The sequence below is a fragment of the Pagrus pagrus genome, assembly GCF_965226575.1.
Source record: "Pagrus pagrus genome assembly, chromosome: 3".
Classification (NCBI taxonomy): Eukaryota; Metazoa; Chordata; class Actinopteri; order Spariformes; family Sparidae; genus Pagrus; species Pagrus pagrus.
The window spans coordinates 9114394-9132442 of NC_140187.1; the positions used below are offsets into that span (position 1 = coordinate 9114394).

Here is an 18049-nt window from a genome sequence, read left to right on the forward strand (position 1 = left end):
CGAATGAGGAACTAACAGCTAGTTGATCATTAGTTAGATTAAGAAATGAGTAATGAATAAAGAACAACTTGACAATGTGGTGAATTGTTTCTTTCTTCATCAGTGGTTCCTTATTAATTCTGAACCAGGTGGTGAACTAGTAACGACTCACTCATTACTAATTACTTAAACATTAGTTACTGTTTCTGTGCTCATAAGGAGTGGCACTTAACACTAAGTAGTTACTAAGTAGTCCCTCATTACTTCATCATTATATAACGCTTACTAACCCGTTTTGTGGCCCTTCAGGTAAAGTTGTGCATCACACTGAGTGGTTACTGAGGACTGAATCATTAGCCATTTACCTTTAGCTTCTCATTCGTTTCTAATTTAATTAACTAATCATTACCTACTCTATAGCATTACATTACGAGTTATTCATTAACTAATGTTAAACTACAGTAGCACTTAGTTCCTCATTCAATCCTACTTTGTTACCTAGTAACTACTTAAGATTTGTTGTACTTATCACAACACTTATTTAACTAACTTACTGGAAGCTGTATATATTCTTTAAGTTTTTTCACATGCTCATCTCTAGACACTTTTTCACACTTTTGCATGTTCAGATGATCTGCTCTGCACTGGCCACAGACTTTCAAGTTTATGCTTGTAATTTCCTTCAAAAATGTAATTACAGAGATGTGTAACAACTGAAATTTTTGCTAAAATGTGTACACAATGACATAGTTCTTTCCAGGAAACGTTTTGGAAATCGTTAGGAAGTATATCTGAAATGACACGCCAATAGAATAAAGTGATACCAGCTCAGTAGCTCATTTAGATATGTAGAATCAGTAAAAAACAAATTTATGAAATACAGTACCACATATTGATAAAAATTAAAGCAACATTACGTAACTTAATTAATCTTAAAATAACAGCTTCAGGATCATGTTGATGGTTCAGTGTCTTGTAATAGGATGAATGGTGTCTCCTCTCAGCAACTCCGCCCCCCCCCCCCCCCATCACTTGTCACTCAGAAGATCAAAGTACCAATCTCTACATAATGTTGCTTTAATTAAATGGATGTGTACCAGTTGAGATTTTTGCCAAATGACATAGTTCTTTCAAGGAAACTTTTTGGAAATTGTTAAAAAGTATATCAGAAATTAAAGACCAATAAAATAAAGTTATACCGAATTTCTTAATCTTTCAGGTATTTAAGCAGCTAATTTAATTTGGAAAGATCTGTATAAACCTAAACTATGAAATAATTTTTAAAAAAGTTTACTAGATGCATGATTGCCCCTTTTTTTCTTTTTCACCTCCTGAACACAATAGAAGCTTTAAACTACTCTGTTGGAGCGTTTAATTTAAGAAACACACTGTATTGAAAAGCAAGACCAGAAATAAAATTATTTATTGGTATAAACAGGTAGATGTTCGATGCAGTTGTCCTATGAGGAACAGTGAATTCATGTTGTAAAAGTATTGGTGTGCACCTAAAGACTGACAAGATGATAAAATAGGGGTAACAGTGTTTGGAAAATGGGATAATTTAGTTGCCATAGACAAGAGTCGTTGGGGAGAAAAAGCTGATTGTGGACATGGATACAGACTTCATGGACTTAATACAATGCTGAGAACGATAAAGGCTTACAGCGACAACAATAGTTCATCATAACACAGGGTAACACTCGGCAAGAGGCCACAGGCAACAACCCTTCGGCAGTGCGGTCACCAGCCATATATACATGTTCTTCCAGGAATCCAGCACCTTCCTGTAGAGACAAAGAAATAAGTTAAAAAACTTTATTCTTCATTGTGGATGACAGATTTAGAAACACTAAAAGTGTCACGCACCTTGTGCTGCGAAGGTCTCATTCCTTCTGCTCCTAATTTGGGATTGCAACAGATGAACAGAAAACAACAACAGGTGTTAAAAAGGAGTCAGTACTGCAGTTGTAGCGACTGCAGCCACTCAGAATTACATAATAAAGGCATACATAAAAAAAGAAATCTGTATTTTTTAAATCATGAGTTAAGTGAGCTTTATCCAGCAATTCAGCTTTGTGTAAAAACGCATTATAACACAGATTCAAGCTCCAAAATGTTTACACCGTGTGACTATTGAGAGAGTAACACGCTGATAAAATGCTGTACAGTATGTCAGTGCTCTAAAGGAGGCTGCTGCTGCTACTGCTGAGTCATGGAAATGTGATTAAGTCTCTTAACTGAGGAGCCATCACAGATTTGATTTATGGGTGCCACCTCTTGGACTCATTCAGTGGCAGAGGCCACCTTTTCCCAGTTTAGTGACCGCCATGTATGGAAAGTTAGTCATGGGGACGGCAGATGTCACCTCAGGACTCATATAGATCGACCTATCCAATACATCCAGTTTAATTTTAGTTGTTTTTCATCGCATTTATTTCACAAATATACATGCTGTGCAACTAAACTACAAGTAAGAGCAAGAATAATAGAGTAAGACTTTGTTTACATGTATATTTCATTTCTGACCTGTGAGAATGTGAATGTTGACCTATTTCTTGTCTGCATCTGCAACCACCGGCTCTGTTTTAACAGAAAGACAAGTTATTAGCTCTCAGTGGGTTAAAGGTCAAACACTGCCAAAACAAATGCAACAACTTAAGATACAATTAGTATCGTAAAGAGTTTTTCTTTTAACTTACGTTTGACCTCGAGCTTGCAGCTGACAGTTGCCTCTCCGTGATCGTTCTTGGCTTTGCAGGAGTACACACCGCCGTCGAAGTTACCAGGCCTACGGATCTCCAGAGAGCAGATGCCCTGAACGCAGATCTGCCTGTATTTGGGGTCATCTCCGATAATCATCTGGTTCTTCATCCACTGAACCTTGGGCTGTAGAATAAAAACAGATTCAGTTAAATGATTTTTTAATGGTTTCCTGCAGGAGTACGGTCGGTATATTAAACCATCTTCTTGCCACACAACCATAATCTCACGAATAAACAAGCAGCAGTGGCGTTTCTATTTATGTTTGTGCTACTTGGCGAGAGAAGAACCTGTTTGATTGAAGTGGACACACAGCACACGGCCAGTTTGGGAGTTTTAATGGCCCTGACATGGTGTGGCCCCACAGGGGAATGTTACACATGCGACCCCCGCTTTTCTGCTGACCTGACAAACTTACGGCCACTTCTCCTCCTCTCCTGCTTCAAAAAGCAAATGATACCAATTCCAGCCTCCTCTTCAAGACAATCTACACCACCATCCTGTTGGCGATCCGGTGGGATTATGAGCCCAAACAGGAGCTGAGAGGCTCAGACAGCAGGCTAACAAGGTCAGATGAATATTTTCAGCTCCGAGCCAAGCTGCTGACAAGTAGTTTTAAGCTGCAGCACCACTGGTGTTTCGGTATAATCAGGCAAACACTGAATGAACACTTGGTAAACTTCTGCCTTTCAAAATACCAAACATGCGAGGACTATCAGTAACTTTGCAGGATTCAGCCAACATGTCTCCCAAAACGTGCCACTAAGCTTTCATCCTGCATCCCTACCTTCAATGGCATTCAAAATTTTAGATTTTGTGGCTCAAACCCACTGCATCTATGATCCATGTCGTTGTTATCAAACTTGCAAGATCATCTGCTGTATGTGCAGGTTTTGTTTAACGTTGAGATGAAATAAAAAAATGTCTTTTTAACCCGTTTAGATCACATCCCTGTGGTCGTATTTAACAATGTACATGCATGCCGAAAAAAAAGCAAAAACAAAATCCATTTCCTTCTATTTTTAAAAGTAAAATCTGATCCCATTTATCATGAAACAACATATGACGTGCCAATGTAGGTTTGAACCAACCAGTTTCAACCAATAAAATACATTCAAGCTTCAAACTAATATCAAACGTTGAATCTCTAAGTTGAGGTGAGTACGCTTGAGGAAGCCAAATGGAGTTCCAGTGCTTGTTTTTCGTGCTGCAAATTAGACCGAAGCTGTTAGTTAGGTGGAAAAAGATGTGAGGGCTGAGCATACGAACAAAAAAAAGTTACTGTACTTTTGGGCATCCCCTGACGGAGCAGAGCAGCTTGGTGCTGTAGCCGACGGTGGTGGCTCTGTCGCTCAGAGAGGTGGTGAACTTGGGTGGCTCGGTGAAGTCGCGCTCCTGGTACTCAGGAGGCTTGTAGTCAATACCTGGAGGATGGAGGAGAAACAGACGTGACCATAAAGCTCCTACTATATATACACCTTAGGTGATAAACTCCATGTAAATACAGTCTATAGAGCTTATTTTCTTTTTGGCTTTTTTGCCCTTGATCAGTCTAAAGGTTGGTTGCTTTGTTGCAGTCTTGAGCGATTGTGTGTTGCAATTAGTCGAATATACATCTGTAAAGAAGAATAATCTCGGCTCAACTAGCTTTACTAGCTTTCTGGGCTTTCAGCAGCATCTAAGAGTCTGCTGAAAGCAGACTTTTGATTATAAATGATTTAGTAACATGCACCGTTCCAGGGTGGGAACTGACGGGCGGAAAGCAGCAGTCTTAATACAGGATCAGTTCAGAAACGATCAAAATAAGAATAAGAGCGCGAAGAAGGTTAACAGGAGAGACAACAATTAAAGATTTGATATTCAGAGAAAGGTACCTGTCTTCAGGATGACGGCCTCCTCCTTTGCAGTAGTAGCGTCCTCGCTGATTCCACACTTGTTCTCAGAAAACACTTTGAACTTGTAGGTGTTGCCCATGATGAGGTCAGAGATGGTGGCATTCAGTCTATGGTAATGCTCCAACACAGTGAACCAGTCCTGTAGACACACAGCATAACAGTACAGCAATGACAAATAAACAGATGTTTTGAGGATTCAGGATTTACTGTACGTAATTTACCCCTCTTTGATTAGTCGTTATATATAATTAATTACGGCCTTGCAGACAGAGACAGTGAAAACAACTTACTCCAGTCTTTTTGTCGGCCTTCTGGATTGTGTAACCTGTGATTTCTGTGTTTCCGTTGTCGCTGGGTGCGGTCCACTCCAGAGCAACATTGAAGCCCCAGGTATCCACAATCTTGACGGTGGCAGGAGGTCCAGGCAGCTCTGTGGACGACCAGACAGCTCAAGTATTACTTCAGCTGTTTCAAATCTGATCTCATCAAAATAATTTTCAGGTTACCCTCTGTCCTGGTTTGTGAAAAGGCCAATCAAAACCGTTTTCTAATGTGAGGCAGGTATAATAATTGACTGTAGATACAGCCTTTAGATACAGAAGGAGGCTAGTAGTAAGTAAATTGTCACTTATTATCATTTTAGCAGTCAAACAAAATCTGTTCCGATCAAATTTGATTTGAGAAATAAACAATCCTGTTGTTGAATCTTCATTTATATTCGATCTACAAGGCCTAATTCTAAAAGTTTGTATCGTATCATATCGTATTGTACTGTACCGTATCGTATCGTATCGTATCGTATCGTATTGTATCGTATCGTACCGTATCGTATCAATGAGAATTTGTTGTCAAAAGTTCTTGCTTTAGACTTTAAACCGTGATGGTGTCACTGATTTCTTAAATTGCTTTTCTCACTGCCCATGTTCAGATTTAATAAGTGTGTTAACGTTAACCGGTGACTTTCGGCCAAATGCGTCCGTGGTTAACATGGACAGAAACTGGAATGCTGGAAGGTGTAGTGCTAGCTAGCTAGCTTAGTAGTAGCTAGCTAGCTTCCCTTACCTACGATTCAGTGGGAGCGAACAAGCTAACACAAGCTAACCTGTGCTTTGAGCTGTGCATGTTCTGCTGTAATGCTAACTAGCTTAGCGCTACGTCCACACATTTGAAAAAGAACTAGAAAGTGAACGCAAAGATGGCGCCAATTCAGCCGAATGAGAACTGCTCGCCTGACACCATACGCCCAAAAAGTTTTCTAGTTTCAGGGTTTACTTCCTGGCTTTGCAGCCCATTGAACATGTGAAGACTTTCTCCCGCCGGCCATACCCAACATCACCGATTTTAAATCTCTTTTCTCGGCCCGTGGGAGGTTTCACAAAACTCCATGGATCAAAACTGTGTAACTGACCTATTTTTCAGGTGTCTTGTCTTTTATAGTGGAACTCTTCGGGGAAAAAGCTTTTTGAAGTTTTCTGCTGCAATACCGCGAGTCGCCACCAGCCAAAATGGTAAACAAGGCTGAGCGGTGCACTGATATCCTGGTATATAATATATTTATGGTTACATTACACACTTCGTTGCTCGTCTGCTGGTGTTGATAACTGAGACTTAGTCACATTTGCGAATTGGTCTGGCAGTTCCAAGCTACCGGCCTTCGCTGTGTATCGTATGTAGTCTTTTTGACAGAATCTCAATATTTTGCTCACCAACGATCTGAAGGATGAGTGAAGCCTTGTCCTCGAAGTCATCCACCTTCACGCACATCTCATACACTCCAGAGTCGTCTCTCTCGGATGTACGGATGAACAGGATGCTGTCTCTATCGGTGCTGCGGATGTTCACCCTCTTTGTGTCCAGGGGCTGACCGTTCTTCGTCCAGCTGACCACAGGTTTGGGTTTGCCCTTAGTTACAAAAAGAAAAGATAAAATATATCAGAGTGAATTTTTAAGGAGTTATGAAGTTTTATTAAGATACAATCATCCTCAACTTACTGTGAAGGGGATGGTCAGGTTGATCTTATCTCCAACGTTAGCGACATATCTCTGCCTGAGGAAACGGGGCAGGCGGACCTTAGGACGATCTAGAGAGAGAAAAAACAATCAATCAAAACAATCAATGACTATTACAGTAAATCAACATTTATACATCTTTTATAGTCCTTTTTGAAGTTGTTTTATCTGCTTGTTCCACAGGGGATCAGTCCCAGCGAGGAAGCAGCTGGAAAAGGATTGTCAGTATTATGTTAAGAGAATATTTATTTTTCTTTTGTGACCAACAAATCTCGAGGAAGTCGATAAACCTGCTGAGCTCATCTAAGCCCATTTAAGCCAGGGGAATTTTCACTGGTGCCATCAGGGTGCATCTGTGCTTTAAGTGGTTGTAAAAAGTGAGCACTGGAAGTCCTTAATGCTTTCTGCGATGTGGTGCAAACTTTCTATTTTGATGGTTTTTTAACGGCATGGTGTTTTAAGCAACAAAACAGAGACGTATAGGACTTTGTTTAGATTATAATGAAGGTAAATAAAATGAGAAGATGAATCTATTGAAAGCAGGATAGTTGATATTTGTATACGTGCTTTAAACATAATTTCCTCCAAAGTTTATTGTAGTTTGTTGTCCTCTGTGCAAGCTGGCTCGTACAGCTTCTTTATTAACACAACTTAAGTTGAGCTGACACATGAAATAAGTAAGTAAGAGGTGCGAATCCGTAGGTATGGAATCAAAATCAGTTTCGGTATGAGAATGTCACAGGCGTGAATCCCCCCCTGGCTGCTCGGTGCACAAATATATCCATAACTGTTAGATCTCCTCTCAGAGGCCACCCTGCTGCATTTAACCCCCGTCCCTCTTCTCTAAGCTTCTCTATCTCCTTCCAGTGTTTATAAAATAGACCATAAATAATCATAAAAAGAAAGATTATAAGGGTAGTTAGCCACCGTGCTGTTTGAAATGATACTTAAGCCTCATAAGTTCCCTGCTGAGGCTCATTTGTAAAAGTGATCTGATGAGAGGCGCCACCTGCTCCGTCCAGCAGAGCAACATTTGTCAGGACTCTAAATAAAGCCGACATGCTGAAGTATATCACTTTTGACGCATTGGTCGGGGGCTTCAGTTACTCCCACTCGTGTCAGAATGTATTGAAATTATGTATAAATTAGGCAGGAAACAGAAACTACAAGCGACCGGCTTGTAACATAAACTGGAACATAAATAATCCAGTGTATATTAGAGCAGATGTATCACATGTTAAGTGTCTTATCACTTCGTACGGAGAGGATCAGGCTTAATGAACTTTCTCCCTGCAAAGTCTGTGGCATGCTTCAAAATAAACAGCGAATCTCTGGAAGTGTCATGAGATTTGGGACGACACCTGAGATCTTAAACGCATATCCACCACCCCCACTCTCTAGGCAGAGCACAGTGGAATTTACCCTCCACCCCGTCTCCTCCCCCCAAAGTCAGATCACTTGTCACCATCGATCTTGCAGAAAAGTGCCCTGACACCCCCCTCAGCATGCATCCTGGCAGGGATCACAATGTGACGCCGACCCCTCGGCAGAAAAATCTGTGTTAATAGCGGTGACATCCCAGCTATTTTTCCAGAGCTTTGTGGCAACTTTGTAGGAAACCATTCATTCATAAGTCTTGCTATATGTGGACCTCCCGCTATGACGAACACGGCGGCCAACATTGGACGTGGCTATTGAAGTAATGCCAGTCCAGCTGGGATCAAGTTGCCTTGCCCTCCCGTTCAGGTCTCCATTACGCATAACGATGATTTGTGAGCGAGCCAAAGTAACGCTGCTCCCTCCTTTTAAAGCCCTCGGGGGTCCAATCATCATTTTACTGCGAATCACTTAAGATATACTGTCCACGATTAACGCTGCGAGGTGCACGGCATCGTTTAAACCGCGTGGGATTATCACACCGCGGCCGGGTGGATCAGCGTTTCACCTCAAACTGGAAACGAGTGAGAAGACCTCGGTTTTATACCGTTAACTCTGCAGGTATGTGCCAACAGGACAGCTGAGAGGAAAACATTGCTGAGCTGTTTCTGTCTGACTCCTGCACTTTACAACTCCCCTCTCCAGTGATAAATGCCTCCGGGCCAGACCTGTGTCAAGTAGGACAAAGTGTTCCAATCTAATGAAGCCATTAACAATTTTAAAGAAACAGCTGTCATTAAAATCAAACCTGTTGATTTGATTTTAATATTTAACACAGAGATGTGTTCAGTGTCTGACATTAAGAGTGAATAGAGAAAATGGCCTAATGATGACTTTTACAGTCTGATTTGTCTGCGTTTAATGGCTCCCCTCCTTTTAACCTGTTTACTGTTACTGACCCATTTGTTTCCACTGGTTTCCAACTTACAGCAGATGGTCATATTGGTAATATCTCACTGAAATGGAAGGATGCAATCCCTCCATCTCGTACACAGTGGATCAGTAATAACTTTATATTGTATGAGGTAAGAAAAAATAAAGTTCATCAGATTTGGTGAACTTTTCTGAGAAACACAGAAGAATATCTAATAGATCATAAGAATTAAGGAAGCCCATCTGAATTCTGGTCCTGTCCCCCATATTGCTGCTGTGACACTTTAATTAACATGTGCGCGATCTATAAAGTTGATCTTATCTGACATTTCTTTGTGATTTTTTATGATAAAATGGGTAAATCATTCCTTAATTAAATATGTTAAATTAAATTCTGTGACTTCTCACCAGCGACCTCCTTCACCAGCACAGCCTCGGGGAGGGCGACTGGGGGGCTGCGGCCTCCGGCGTTCACGGCCACCACGCGGATCTTCAGACGGTCGCCGGTGGTCTGGTTCTTGATGACGTAGCGGCAGGACTTCTGCAGTTCCTCGTTGACGGCTTTCCAGTCGTCAGCTGAGAGGGGAGATTATACAACATGAAGAGAGACTGACGATTCAAAAAAACCTGTTGTTTATCTTGACATTACAGGAATATTAAAGGGGCACTGCGTAGTTTTTGGAGTAGAAATTCAAACTCAGAATTTTAATATTTACAATATTAATGAGGTAATAATACACACTTACATATTGTTAAATATTGATGGTCCCCAGAACACTGTTTGAAGCTAAAAAGGTGGCAGGGTCCGCCACATATAAACAAAGTAAAACAGTATGATGTTGTCCTTTAAGGTCAGTTTGTTTATTCAGTCATGAAAATGAAGAGTTTGTTTATTTAGTTTGTTCAGCCATAAAAAAATCTTTCTCTGCTGATTGTAAATGTATTACCTAAAACTACACAGCGCACCTTTGAGACTGTGATTATAAAGCACGCTGACAGCAGGAACAGACCTAATTCATGCAGAATCAACACATTAAAGTGCTGCTCGCTGTGCAGAAAGTGATTATGTTCGACACAAATTTCTTGCATGCGATATGAAATTGCTGCTCTGCGGGAAATCAGCGTCAGTGTCTGCTAAATCAAGCCTGCATTGAACTGCCGCTGATATTAGCTTAGGGCTGTAAGTCTAAAAGCAGGACCTCCAGCAAGACCTCCGCAGCTCCTTAAATGCCTCTTTCCTTGTAGGGAGAAGTTAAGAAGCACATGATATAACTCTGCGAGTGACACTTCAGGAACAGCTGCAAGCGATATGGCTGACCCACATTAAAACGGCAATTTAACAGGTTCCTCAGTGTCTTTAAAAGGCCTTTAAACATTATAGAATTAATTATAGATATTAGAGATATAACGATGCTGATGTAAAGCCTCGAATCAGCTGCTGAAATAAAAGCTTTCAAAGTGATTTAAAGGGTCAGCTGACACCTTTTTTGTCAGGGTGTATTAATAATCTGACCCCTGTCGTGCAACATGCCAGTATTGGGTGCACCTGGTCAGAAGCAGTGCGGGACTTACTTCCGTCCTTTGCGACTTCAATGGTGTATCCATCCAGACCAGTGTGTCCGACGACCTCTGGCTGGCTCCAGATGATAGAAACTGAAGTGTCGTTCTTGTCTTCAATGAACAGATCCAGTGGAGCGCTTGTGGGCTCTGCAGGAACCAAGCGAAACAATCAAGTCTACATCTCACACATGCACAAAGGAGTTCAAATCAGAAATGGATGCAAAGCTGAGGGTCTTTAGACGTGATGACGCAGCCCTTTACTTTAACTGTCAAATACAAAGAACAAGTGATGACAGTGGAATCATATCACTCTTGAGATGTCTCTCTGAATCGTGGGTTACCTTTGGGTGGAGGTGGTGGAGGTGTGGGCGCTTTAGGCTCTTCTGGCGCAGCTTCAGCAGCTTCAGCTGATGTTAGATAGGCATTTGCATTATTATTGGCAGCATGTGATGAGCAGAGCGATCAAATAAAATGCAGTTATGTGCCTCTCATCTCTCTGTCTCCCTTAGTGGGAGGCCTAACACTGAAATTTGTCTCAGATGACACCATCATCTCAGATATTAAAAAAAGAGAGAGGAGTGAACATGCTCTGTTTCTGCAGGGCGGTTTACCATCGGTGGCCGGTGCTTCGGAGTCAGCAGCGGGAGCAGCTTCGTCTGCAGCTGGAGCGGCAGCAGCTATTATTAAATGTTAGATATTAATAATTAGTGCATGGAAGCAATTGTTCGAACATTTGATGAAGTTATGTGTTGAGGCTGCAGAATGTGTTCAGAGGTGCGCAGAAGTCAGTTAGTGTCGTTAGCTTTAGCGCAAGAGGTTGAGGATTTCATATAGAAATATATTTTATACATCTTTTGTGGCTCATGTGACTTTTTTTTTACCATCAGCAGAGGCCTCAGCGGGAGCAGCTGGTGCTTCTTCGGGAGCGGCAGCTGATGTTAGAGGTTGGAAGATATCAGCGTTAGATGTTAGAAGATATTAAGCTAAAGATATTAGTGCAGTTAGCTTTGCTGTAGCTGGTGGACGGTTAAGGTTTTTAATAACTTATGTGAGACGTCTATTATTCCTTATTTTTACCATCAGCGGGGGCTTCAGCAGGAGCAGCTGGCGTCTCTTCTGCAGCAGGAGCGGCAGCTGATATTAGAGGTTAGAAGATATTAGTGCAGTGAGCTTTGCTGGAGGAGGGTAAAGTTTTTTATTTATAGGTTACTTCTATAAGATATGTGTTAAACCACTGATAGTTTTACCATCAGCAGGGGCCTCAGCTGCAGCGGCCGGCGTTTCTTCTGTCGCAGGGGCAGCAGCTGATATTAGAGGTTAGAAGATATATGCATTAGACGTTAGTGAAGTAAGCTGTACTGCGGGACGTTTAGTTTTCATAATAGTTATGTAAGATATGTGTTAAACCACTGATAGTTTTACCATCAGCAGGGGCCTCAGCTGCAGCCGCTGGCGTTTCTTCTGTAGCAGGAGCAGCAGCTGATATTAGAGGTTAGAAGATATTAGTGAAGGAAGCTTGACTATAGGAGGTTCTAGTTTCAATGAAACTTAAACTAGATCTGTGTTAATCCAGCGATAGTTTTACCATCAGCAGGGGCCTCAGCTGCAGCCGCTGGCGTTTCTTCTGTAGCAGGGGCAGCAGCTGATAGTAGAGGTTAGAATATATAAGCAGCAGGTATTAGTGCAGTTAGCTTTACTGTAGGAGGTTCAAGTTTTAATGAAACTTAAAACAAGATCTGCGTTAATCCACTGATAGCCGGCGTTACCATCAGCAGGGGCCTCAGCTGCAGCGGCCGGAGCTTCTTCTGTAGCGGGAGCGGCAGCTGACGTACGAGGTTAGAGGAAAATGCATAACATTTTGAAAATGTTCTCGTGACGTTTTCAAAATGTTACGAGAGAGGTTAAAGCTACTAAAATAGAGAAGAGAAGAAAAGTTAAAATCAGCAGAAATTGGTGAGTGAGGAGGAGGCGGCACTGGCTGTTCTGCAGCAACAGCAGCAGGAGCAGCTTCATCAGTGGGAGCAGCTGATGTGGATATTAAGACTGGTTGAATCAATGTGCACTGAGGATTATGTTAATCTTAGAAATAGCTGTTGATACAGTTGTTGTTAAATATGCGTTATACAAGGAGAACACTGCAAACTACTGTCTCCAGTGTGGGTGCCAGCTGAGCTTGTCAGGTAGCCAACTTATTTAGATGTTCAGTTCGGTGAATGTTTTCTCTTTAGGCCTCAGTATGGAGCTGGCACTCATGTATAAAAGCGCATATTAGCAGCAACTTGACAAGTTAACATCACACAGCGTCCCTGAAGGAGAATGACTTTCACTACCTATCAGAAGGAGGTAGTCAGAAAGAGTCCGAGCAGGCGGTTTATGCAGCTACCATGCAGTTTCTGTTATCCCGTCACATTTCCCTACCTGACCCGCGGCACCTCCACACGGAGCGCGTAAAAGCGCATCTGCGTAAAGGTTACCGCGCGCTTACCAGGAGCTGGAGACTACTTTGGCTTCAATTAAAAGGTTAAACAACTAATCCACGGCTCATCCACTGAGAGATAAAAATGAGTTAGGCTGTGTAAAAAGAGGACGGTGACTCGTGGCTCGCATTACCATCTGCGGGTGGAGGGGTGGGGGGCTTGGGCTCCTCAGCTGGCGGGGCAGCGGCCTCTCCCTCGGCAGGAGCCGCCTCAGCAGGTGCAGCCTCGCCCTCAGCGGGGGCTTCAGCCGGGGCAGCTTCAGCCGGGGCGGCTTCAGCAGGGGCGGCCTCAGCAGGCGCGGGCTCGGGTGCCGGCTCTGGAGCGGGAGCGGGTTCCGGAGCCTTCTCCTCCTCCTTCTTGGCTGGTTCTTTCTTAGCCGCCTTCTTGATCGGGGCAGGCTTGGACGGCATGATGAAGGTTGCAGCTAATTCCCAACAAAGTAAAGTCCTGAAAAACTGGATCCAATGCCGTTGATCCTGCGGAGGAGGCTGGCTTATATAGAGCTGAGCAGGTTCAAGCACCGCCCCCCTAATGAATTACATGTAATGGATACTGGGCAACATGACTCAGACCACCATGTCTGTTAGTCTCACTCATCAACACAAACTGAGCATCATTAAATGTTCCATTAAATATATGATGGCCTACTTACATGAAATACAAACTTTTAAGACTGTAGTTTGCCAATTTGGTGACAAAATGTTCATCATCATGAAATAATGCTTCATTTTTAACAGAAATAACTTTATAGTGCGATTTATTCTTTATAAGTTCCTATTGGGCTTTCATTATAACTTAAAGGTGCAATATGTAAGAATTGGCTGGTGGCTGCATATCACCATAGTAACCGCTAACTGCTATTTCCCCCAGCTGCGTTAGCCACTTAGCTCAGTTAGCTGTGCAGCTAGTTTAGTTTAGTCTGGGAGACTGTTAGTGTTTACGCTGCAAACACAGGAGCTTTGGGCCGGGACAGGCCGGAGCTACCTGGTTAGCATGCTAGCTTCAGTAAATATCTCTGCAACACAACACGTAGACATTAAATGTCAACACGGCTGTTGACTGATTTTTTTAATGCCATAACAAACTAAATAAACCAACTCTCTTTTTCATAAACTGAATAAACAAACTAACCTTAAAGGACATCATACTGTTTTACTTTGTTTAAATGTGGCGGACCCTGCCACCTTTCTAGCTTCAGAAAGTGTTCTGGGGACCTGATTTTCCTCTGAGAACAGCTTGTTTATTCAGATATGTAAACAAATAAATATTTCTAACTTTGTATTATTACCTCATTAATATTGTAAATGTTAAAAATCAGTTTGAATTTCTTCTCCAAAACTACATAGTGCTTTAAAGGACAAAATTGTTATTAATATGACATTTACAGAAGTTTCGTTAAAATTTGTTTAGTAGTTTTTGTGTGATCCTGCTGACAAACCAACAAACAGATGTACACGGATGAAAACATCATTACCAAACATCCCTGGTGGAGTGTTTAACCTGTCATGTTTCCCTTTAAAGCAAATGTGTTACTGCATTATTCTTATAGTTTCAATCAACAGGTCAAATTGACACACAAGAAGGCAACAGAATAAATATAACATGTATTTTATTGATTCCAACAACCAGTGATAGGTGGATGAAAGCCTTCAGAAACATGCCTTATCCATGTCTTGGACCCAACTCTGAAGAAATATACTTTTCTCTCTCTCTCTCTCTCAAAGATGCTTCTCTTTCCCTCTCCTCAATGATTGTTGCCGCATCCAGAATGCTGACCTATTTACAATCTTTACAATGATGCCCTGTACAAAATAGAGAAATTAAGTTTTACAAAGGATTCTTTAGAAAAAAAAGAAAAAGAAATATCAAATATCTTGAGTATTAAAAAGGAAAACATTATCTGGAATGATTTTCCTAAACAATACATTAATGTTTTTCTCATCACACAGCAAGTTTACATGCATTTACAACACTTAGAAACCCTTAACATTTGCACGTCAGTGACATTAGATACCGCATAACATCTTTTTTTTTTTTAAATCTTAGTTTAGTCCACAACAAGCTTTGCAAAAATATGACTATTCAGCAACCTGTATTGGCCCAAGATATCAGATTCATCTCTTAATCTGGTTCAATTCTACTTTGCAAACAGTCAAGTGCTGATTCTTACCAAATATTCAAAACTCATAATTGAATCTTTAATCATTTTTTTTGGTTTGTTTATCGTCAATTGACCAAGTACAATCCAGTTAGGATACTTTCGTTGCCATTCATAAGGACAAAACACACGAAACATCTTCATTTGTTGAACTACATCAATGAACCCTGTTCTCAATCCGAATCCTCCTCTCTTTAAGGCTCAGCAACACCGACCAAAAACAAGCTTCCACTTTTTATCTCGTGATGCTATTTGGTCCAAATTAAGAACTCAAGAAGGACAGACCAGATGAAAACACGTCGAGTTTGCTTGTGACGTTCAGACATTTGCCGATTGCCAACACCAGTAGAAGTTGCTGCATAGTCCTGATACACGAGTAAGCAAACACAAATCACAGCTACTACAGAGCAACAGGCACAACAACCAGTGAATGAGATGAGAAGCTCGAGCTGATGGCTTTTGTTAACCTGCAGAGACGGACCAGGGTGGGGTCGGTACTGTAATACTGTCTAATACCTGAAATATGTACAATAACTAAGATTATTCTCAATCAGCATGTGACCAGTGTTGGTGCCACTGTCACCGTTTGGCATCTTTTTTGCTCTTTGACGTCTTCAATTCATTCATTTTTTCTGTTTACAGGTGACCAATCAGAGCTGCGGATTAGCTTGAAGTTATCAGCCTTATGCAAACGAAGCGATAAGCAGCTCATACGCGATTTTAAAATGTTAAACTTTCTTATCAAGCTGTCATAAAAGTGGTCTGACATTCATTTACAGGATTTATGTACATGTGATGTTTCAGTCCGAGCACCTGAACAATGACACAGCTTGAGATGAACGTGTGATTTATGTCCTTTTCTCCATTTGGGCTTCTTTACAAAAACCTACACAAAGTACCATAAAAAGTGTTTAAAACTTTTTGCTTTTTTTTTAAACTTTTGCTTTGCAACAACTATCCTCCATAAACAGTTCATCACCGAGTCATGTACCCAAATATGAATAATACAACATCAAGATGGGCGCACACACCATACAATGTCTCACATGACTTCACTGTCTAGGTAATGTCTTCAACACTTCTTCAACAACACATCCTAAAAAATATCAGAAATTATCTTCCAGATCTAGTTCACGTTTCTTTTATTAGCGTTTGACGGCACAACACTCTTCGCTAACCTACCCTGAAAGTCTACATGATCTTTACTCGACACCAAAACAGTTCGGGACATTGTTAAAGAGCACCGTACGCACCTAAATGATGATTATAAGCACGAGTGACATTGAGAATGAGGCTTTTTAATTCGGTTCGTGAAGTGCATGAACTGCTGCAAATGAAATGGGCATAGGTAGCTTTAACGTCACTCTGCTCAGCCGTTGTTAGAAGTGTTTTGCCGTGGAAATTTGCGATAAGGCGTCCTTTAAAAGCACCTACTAGATGATCGATACTGTTAAAATGGTCATTTCATAAGTGATTTCTATACATTCATAGTTGAACTTAAACCCCTAAAGTTGACAGTCAATATGCGTGGTTAAAGAACAGTATTTGGTTCAGTATATTAGATATATGCACCAACTAATATAGATAAAGTAACTGCGATGTAGCCTGATTGTATGTACAGAATATATACAATAAGTACTCTGAATATGGGGGGAAAGATTTGAAGGAAAATGAATATTTCTTTAGATAAATGTTCTAGAAAAAAAAATCTGAATTGGATTCAATAGCTCAATCTGTTTAATCAGAGGGTGTTCTGTTATGTTATATTATCCCTGTGTATCTAACACCTGATATATATGGCAACATTGGTGACTGCTTGTTTTACGTAAAGCTGCTCGTAAAACTAAATTAAGTGCTTGGAAAATATGGTCAGTCTGCAGCGACAAAGTGATGAACATACATCACTGATAATAAATAAGTTTAGATTTATGCAAAAGAGTATGACAGCAAGTTAAAATTTTCCAACTTAAAAGCCATAAAACTGATAAAGAAGATGTAAAAATATGTGAAAACGTGTTATCCTGCAATAAAAAAAGTTGATTAACTGAAAACAATATGTAGAGTTGGAACAAGATATCTTATCTCTGACCATCTTTGCAGGGGTGACGTGGATGAAAGCACCAGTTTACTCTGCTGAAGTTGAAGTGACATTGACGTCTTTGTCCTTTAAGGCATTTGATTTGTTTCACCTGCTCGGGTTTGTAAAGTTCAGGATTGCATATGTATAAGATTTAGCCTTCAAAGACTTATACAGTAGATATGTTCTGAAGAACTTTGCGATAAACAGTAGCATCTGTCATGCTGTCATACTCTTTTCCAGGGGAAAAAAAAAATAATTAAAAAAATAGTCACCATAATTGAGAATAGCTCTCTATATCCCATGATGCACCTGGGCACAGAACAGGATGGCCTGCGTATGCTGTTGCAGTTATCACCTGAAGTCTAAGTGCTGAGACGATGAGTTTCATAGGGATCTATTAGCACCAATCTACCAATACTGAGGGCTAATGAGGGGGTAAAGGGATGTGAACTGAAGTGAATGTATCCAGTCGAACATATAGTGAAGTCAGAGAATAGAGATTTTCAGTTAATACTTGTGAACAGTCTTTTTGAACATACTGTGCGTATTAAAATGACTTGTAATAAATACCCAGTAACACTTTTAACCTACTGCGGGAATGACGGGTTAAATCACCCTACAACCATTTCTGAGGGTCAGTTTGTTCCTGAATGTGCACTGCGTCATCACAGTGGACACAAAAATAAAAAACTGAAGTGCTAAGTGTCAGGTGCAAACTTTGTCTTCAAAGTTTAGGCAGGCTCGGATCTTCTTTGTCTGGGGATTCAATGTAATTGGCAGCCTCCTGGAGTTTCAAAAGCATTGCCATCTAAAAACAAAG

The 18049-nt window shown here is 41.0% G+C and overlaps 2 protein-coding genes across 7 annotated transcripts in view; both read right to left on the minus strand.

The window, feature by feature from the left end:
• Positions 1–1385: 1385 nt before the first annotated feature.
• mybphb (myosin binding protein Hb) lies at positions 1386–13455 on the minus strand. 3 transcript variants are annotated; one of them, XM_084347810.1, is made up of 14 exons: positions 13125–13455; positions 11126–11191; positions 10856–10921; positions 10527–10661; positions 9363–9530; positions 6627–6715; positions 6341–6536; positions 4925–5064; positions 4614–4773; positions 4027–4163; positions 2679–2865; positions 2506–2559; positions 1846–1877; positions 1386–1763 (listed from the first exon to the last, which is right to left on the minus strand). In XM_084347810.1, exons 1-12 carry the CDS (start codon positions 13399–13401, stop codon positions 2528–2530), a joined length of 1653 nt encoding a protein of 550 aa, XP_084203936.1. In that variant the 5' UTR covers positions 13402–13455; the 3' UTR covers positions 1386–1763; positions 1846–1877; positions 2506–2527. The 3 variants fall into 3 exon arrangements, with proteins under 3 accessions (XP_084203936.1, XP_084203937.1, XP_084203938.1); XM_084347811.1 differs by lacking the exon at positions 11126–11191; XM_084347812.1 differs by lacking the exons at positions 10856–10921; positions 11126–11191.
• Positions 13456–14583: 1128 nt separating this feature from the next.
• nav1b (neuron navigator 1b) overlaps positions 14584–18049 on the minus strand; it is a 76232-nt gene continuing 72766 nt past the window's right edge. For all 4 annotated transcript variants that reach the window (XM_084349821.1, XM_084349822.1, XM_084349824.1 and 1 more), the window contains one exon: positions 14584–18037. In XM_084349821.1, coding sequence (XP_084205947.1) covers positions 17954–18037 — 84 coding nt within the window. In that variant the 3' untranslated portion in view covers positions 14584–17953. The remainder of the gene's footprint in view (positions 18038–18049) is intronic.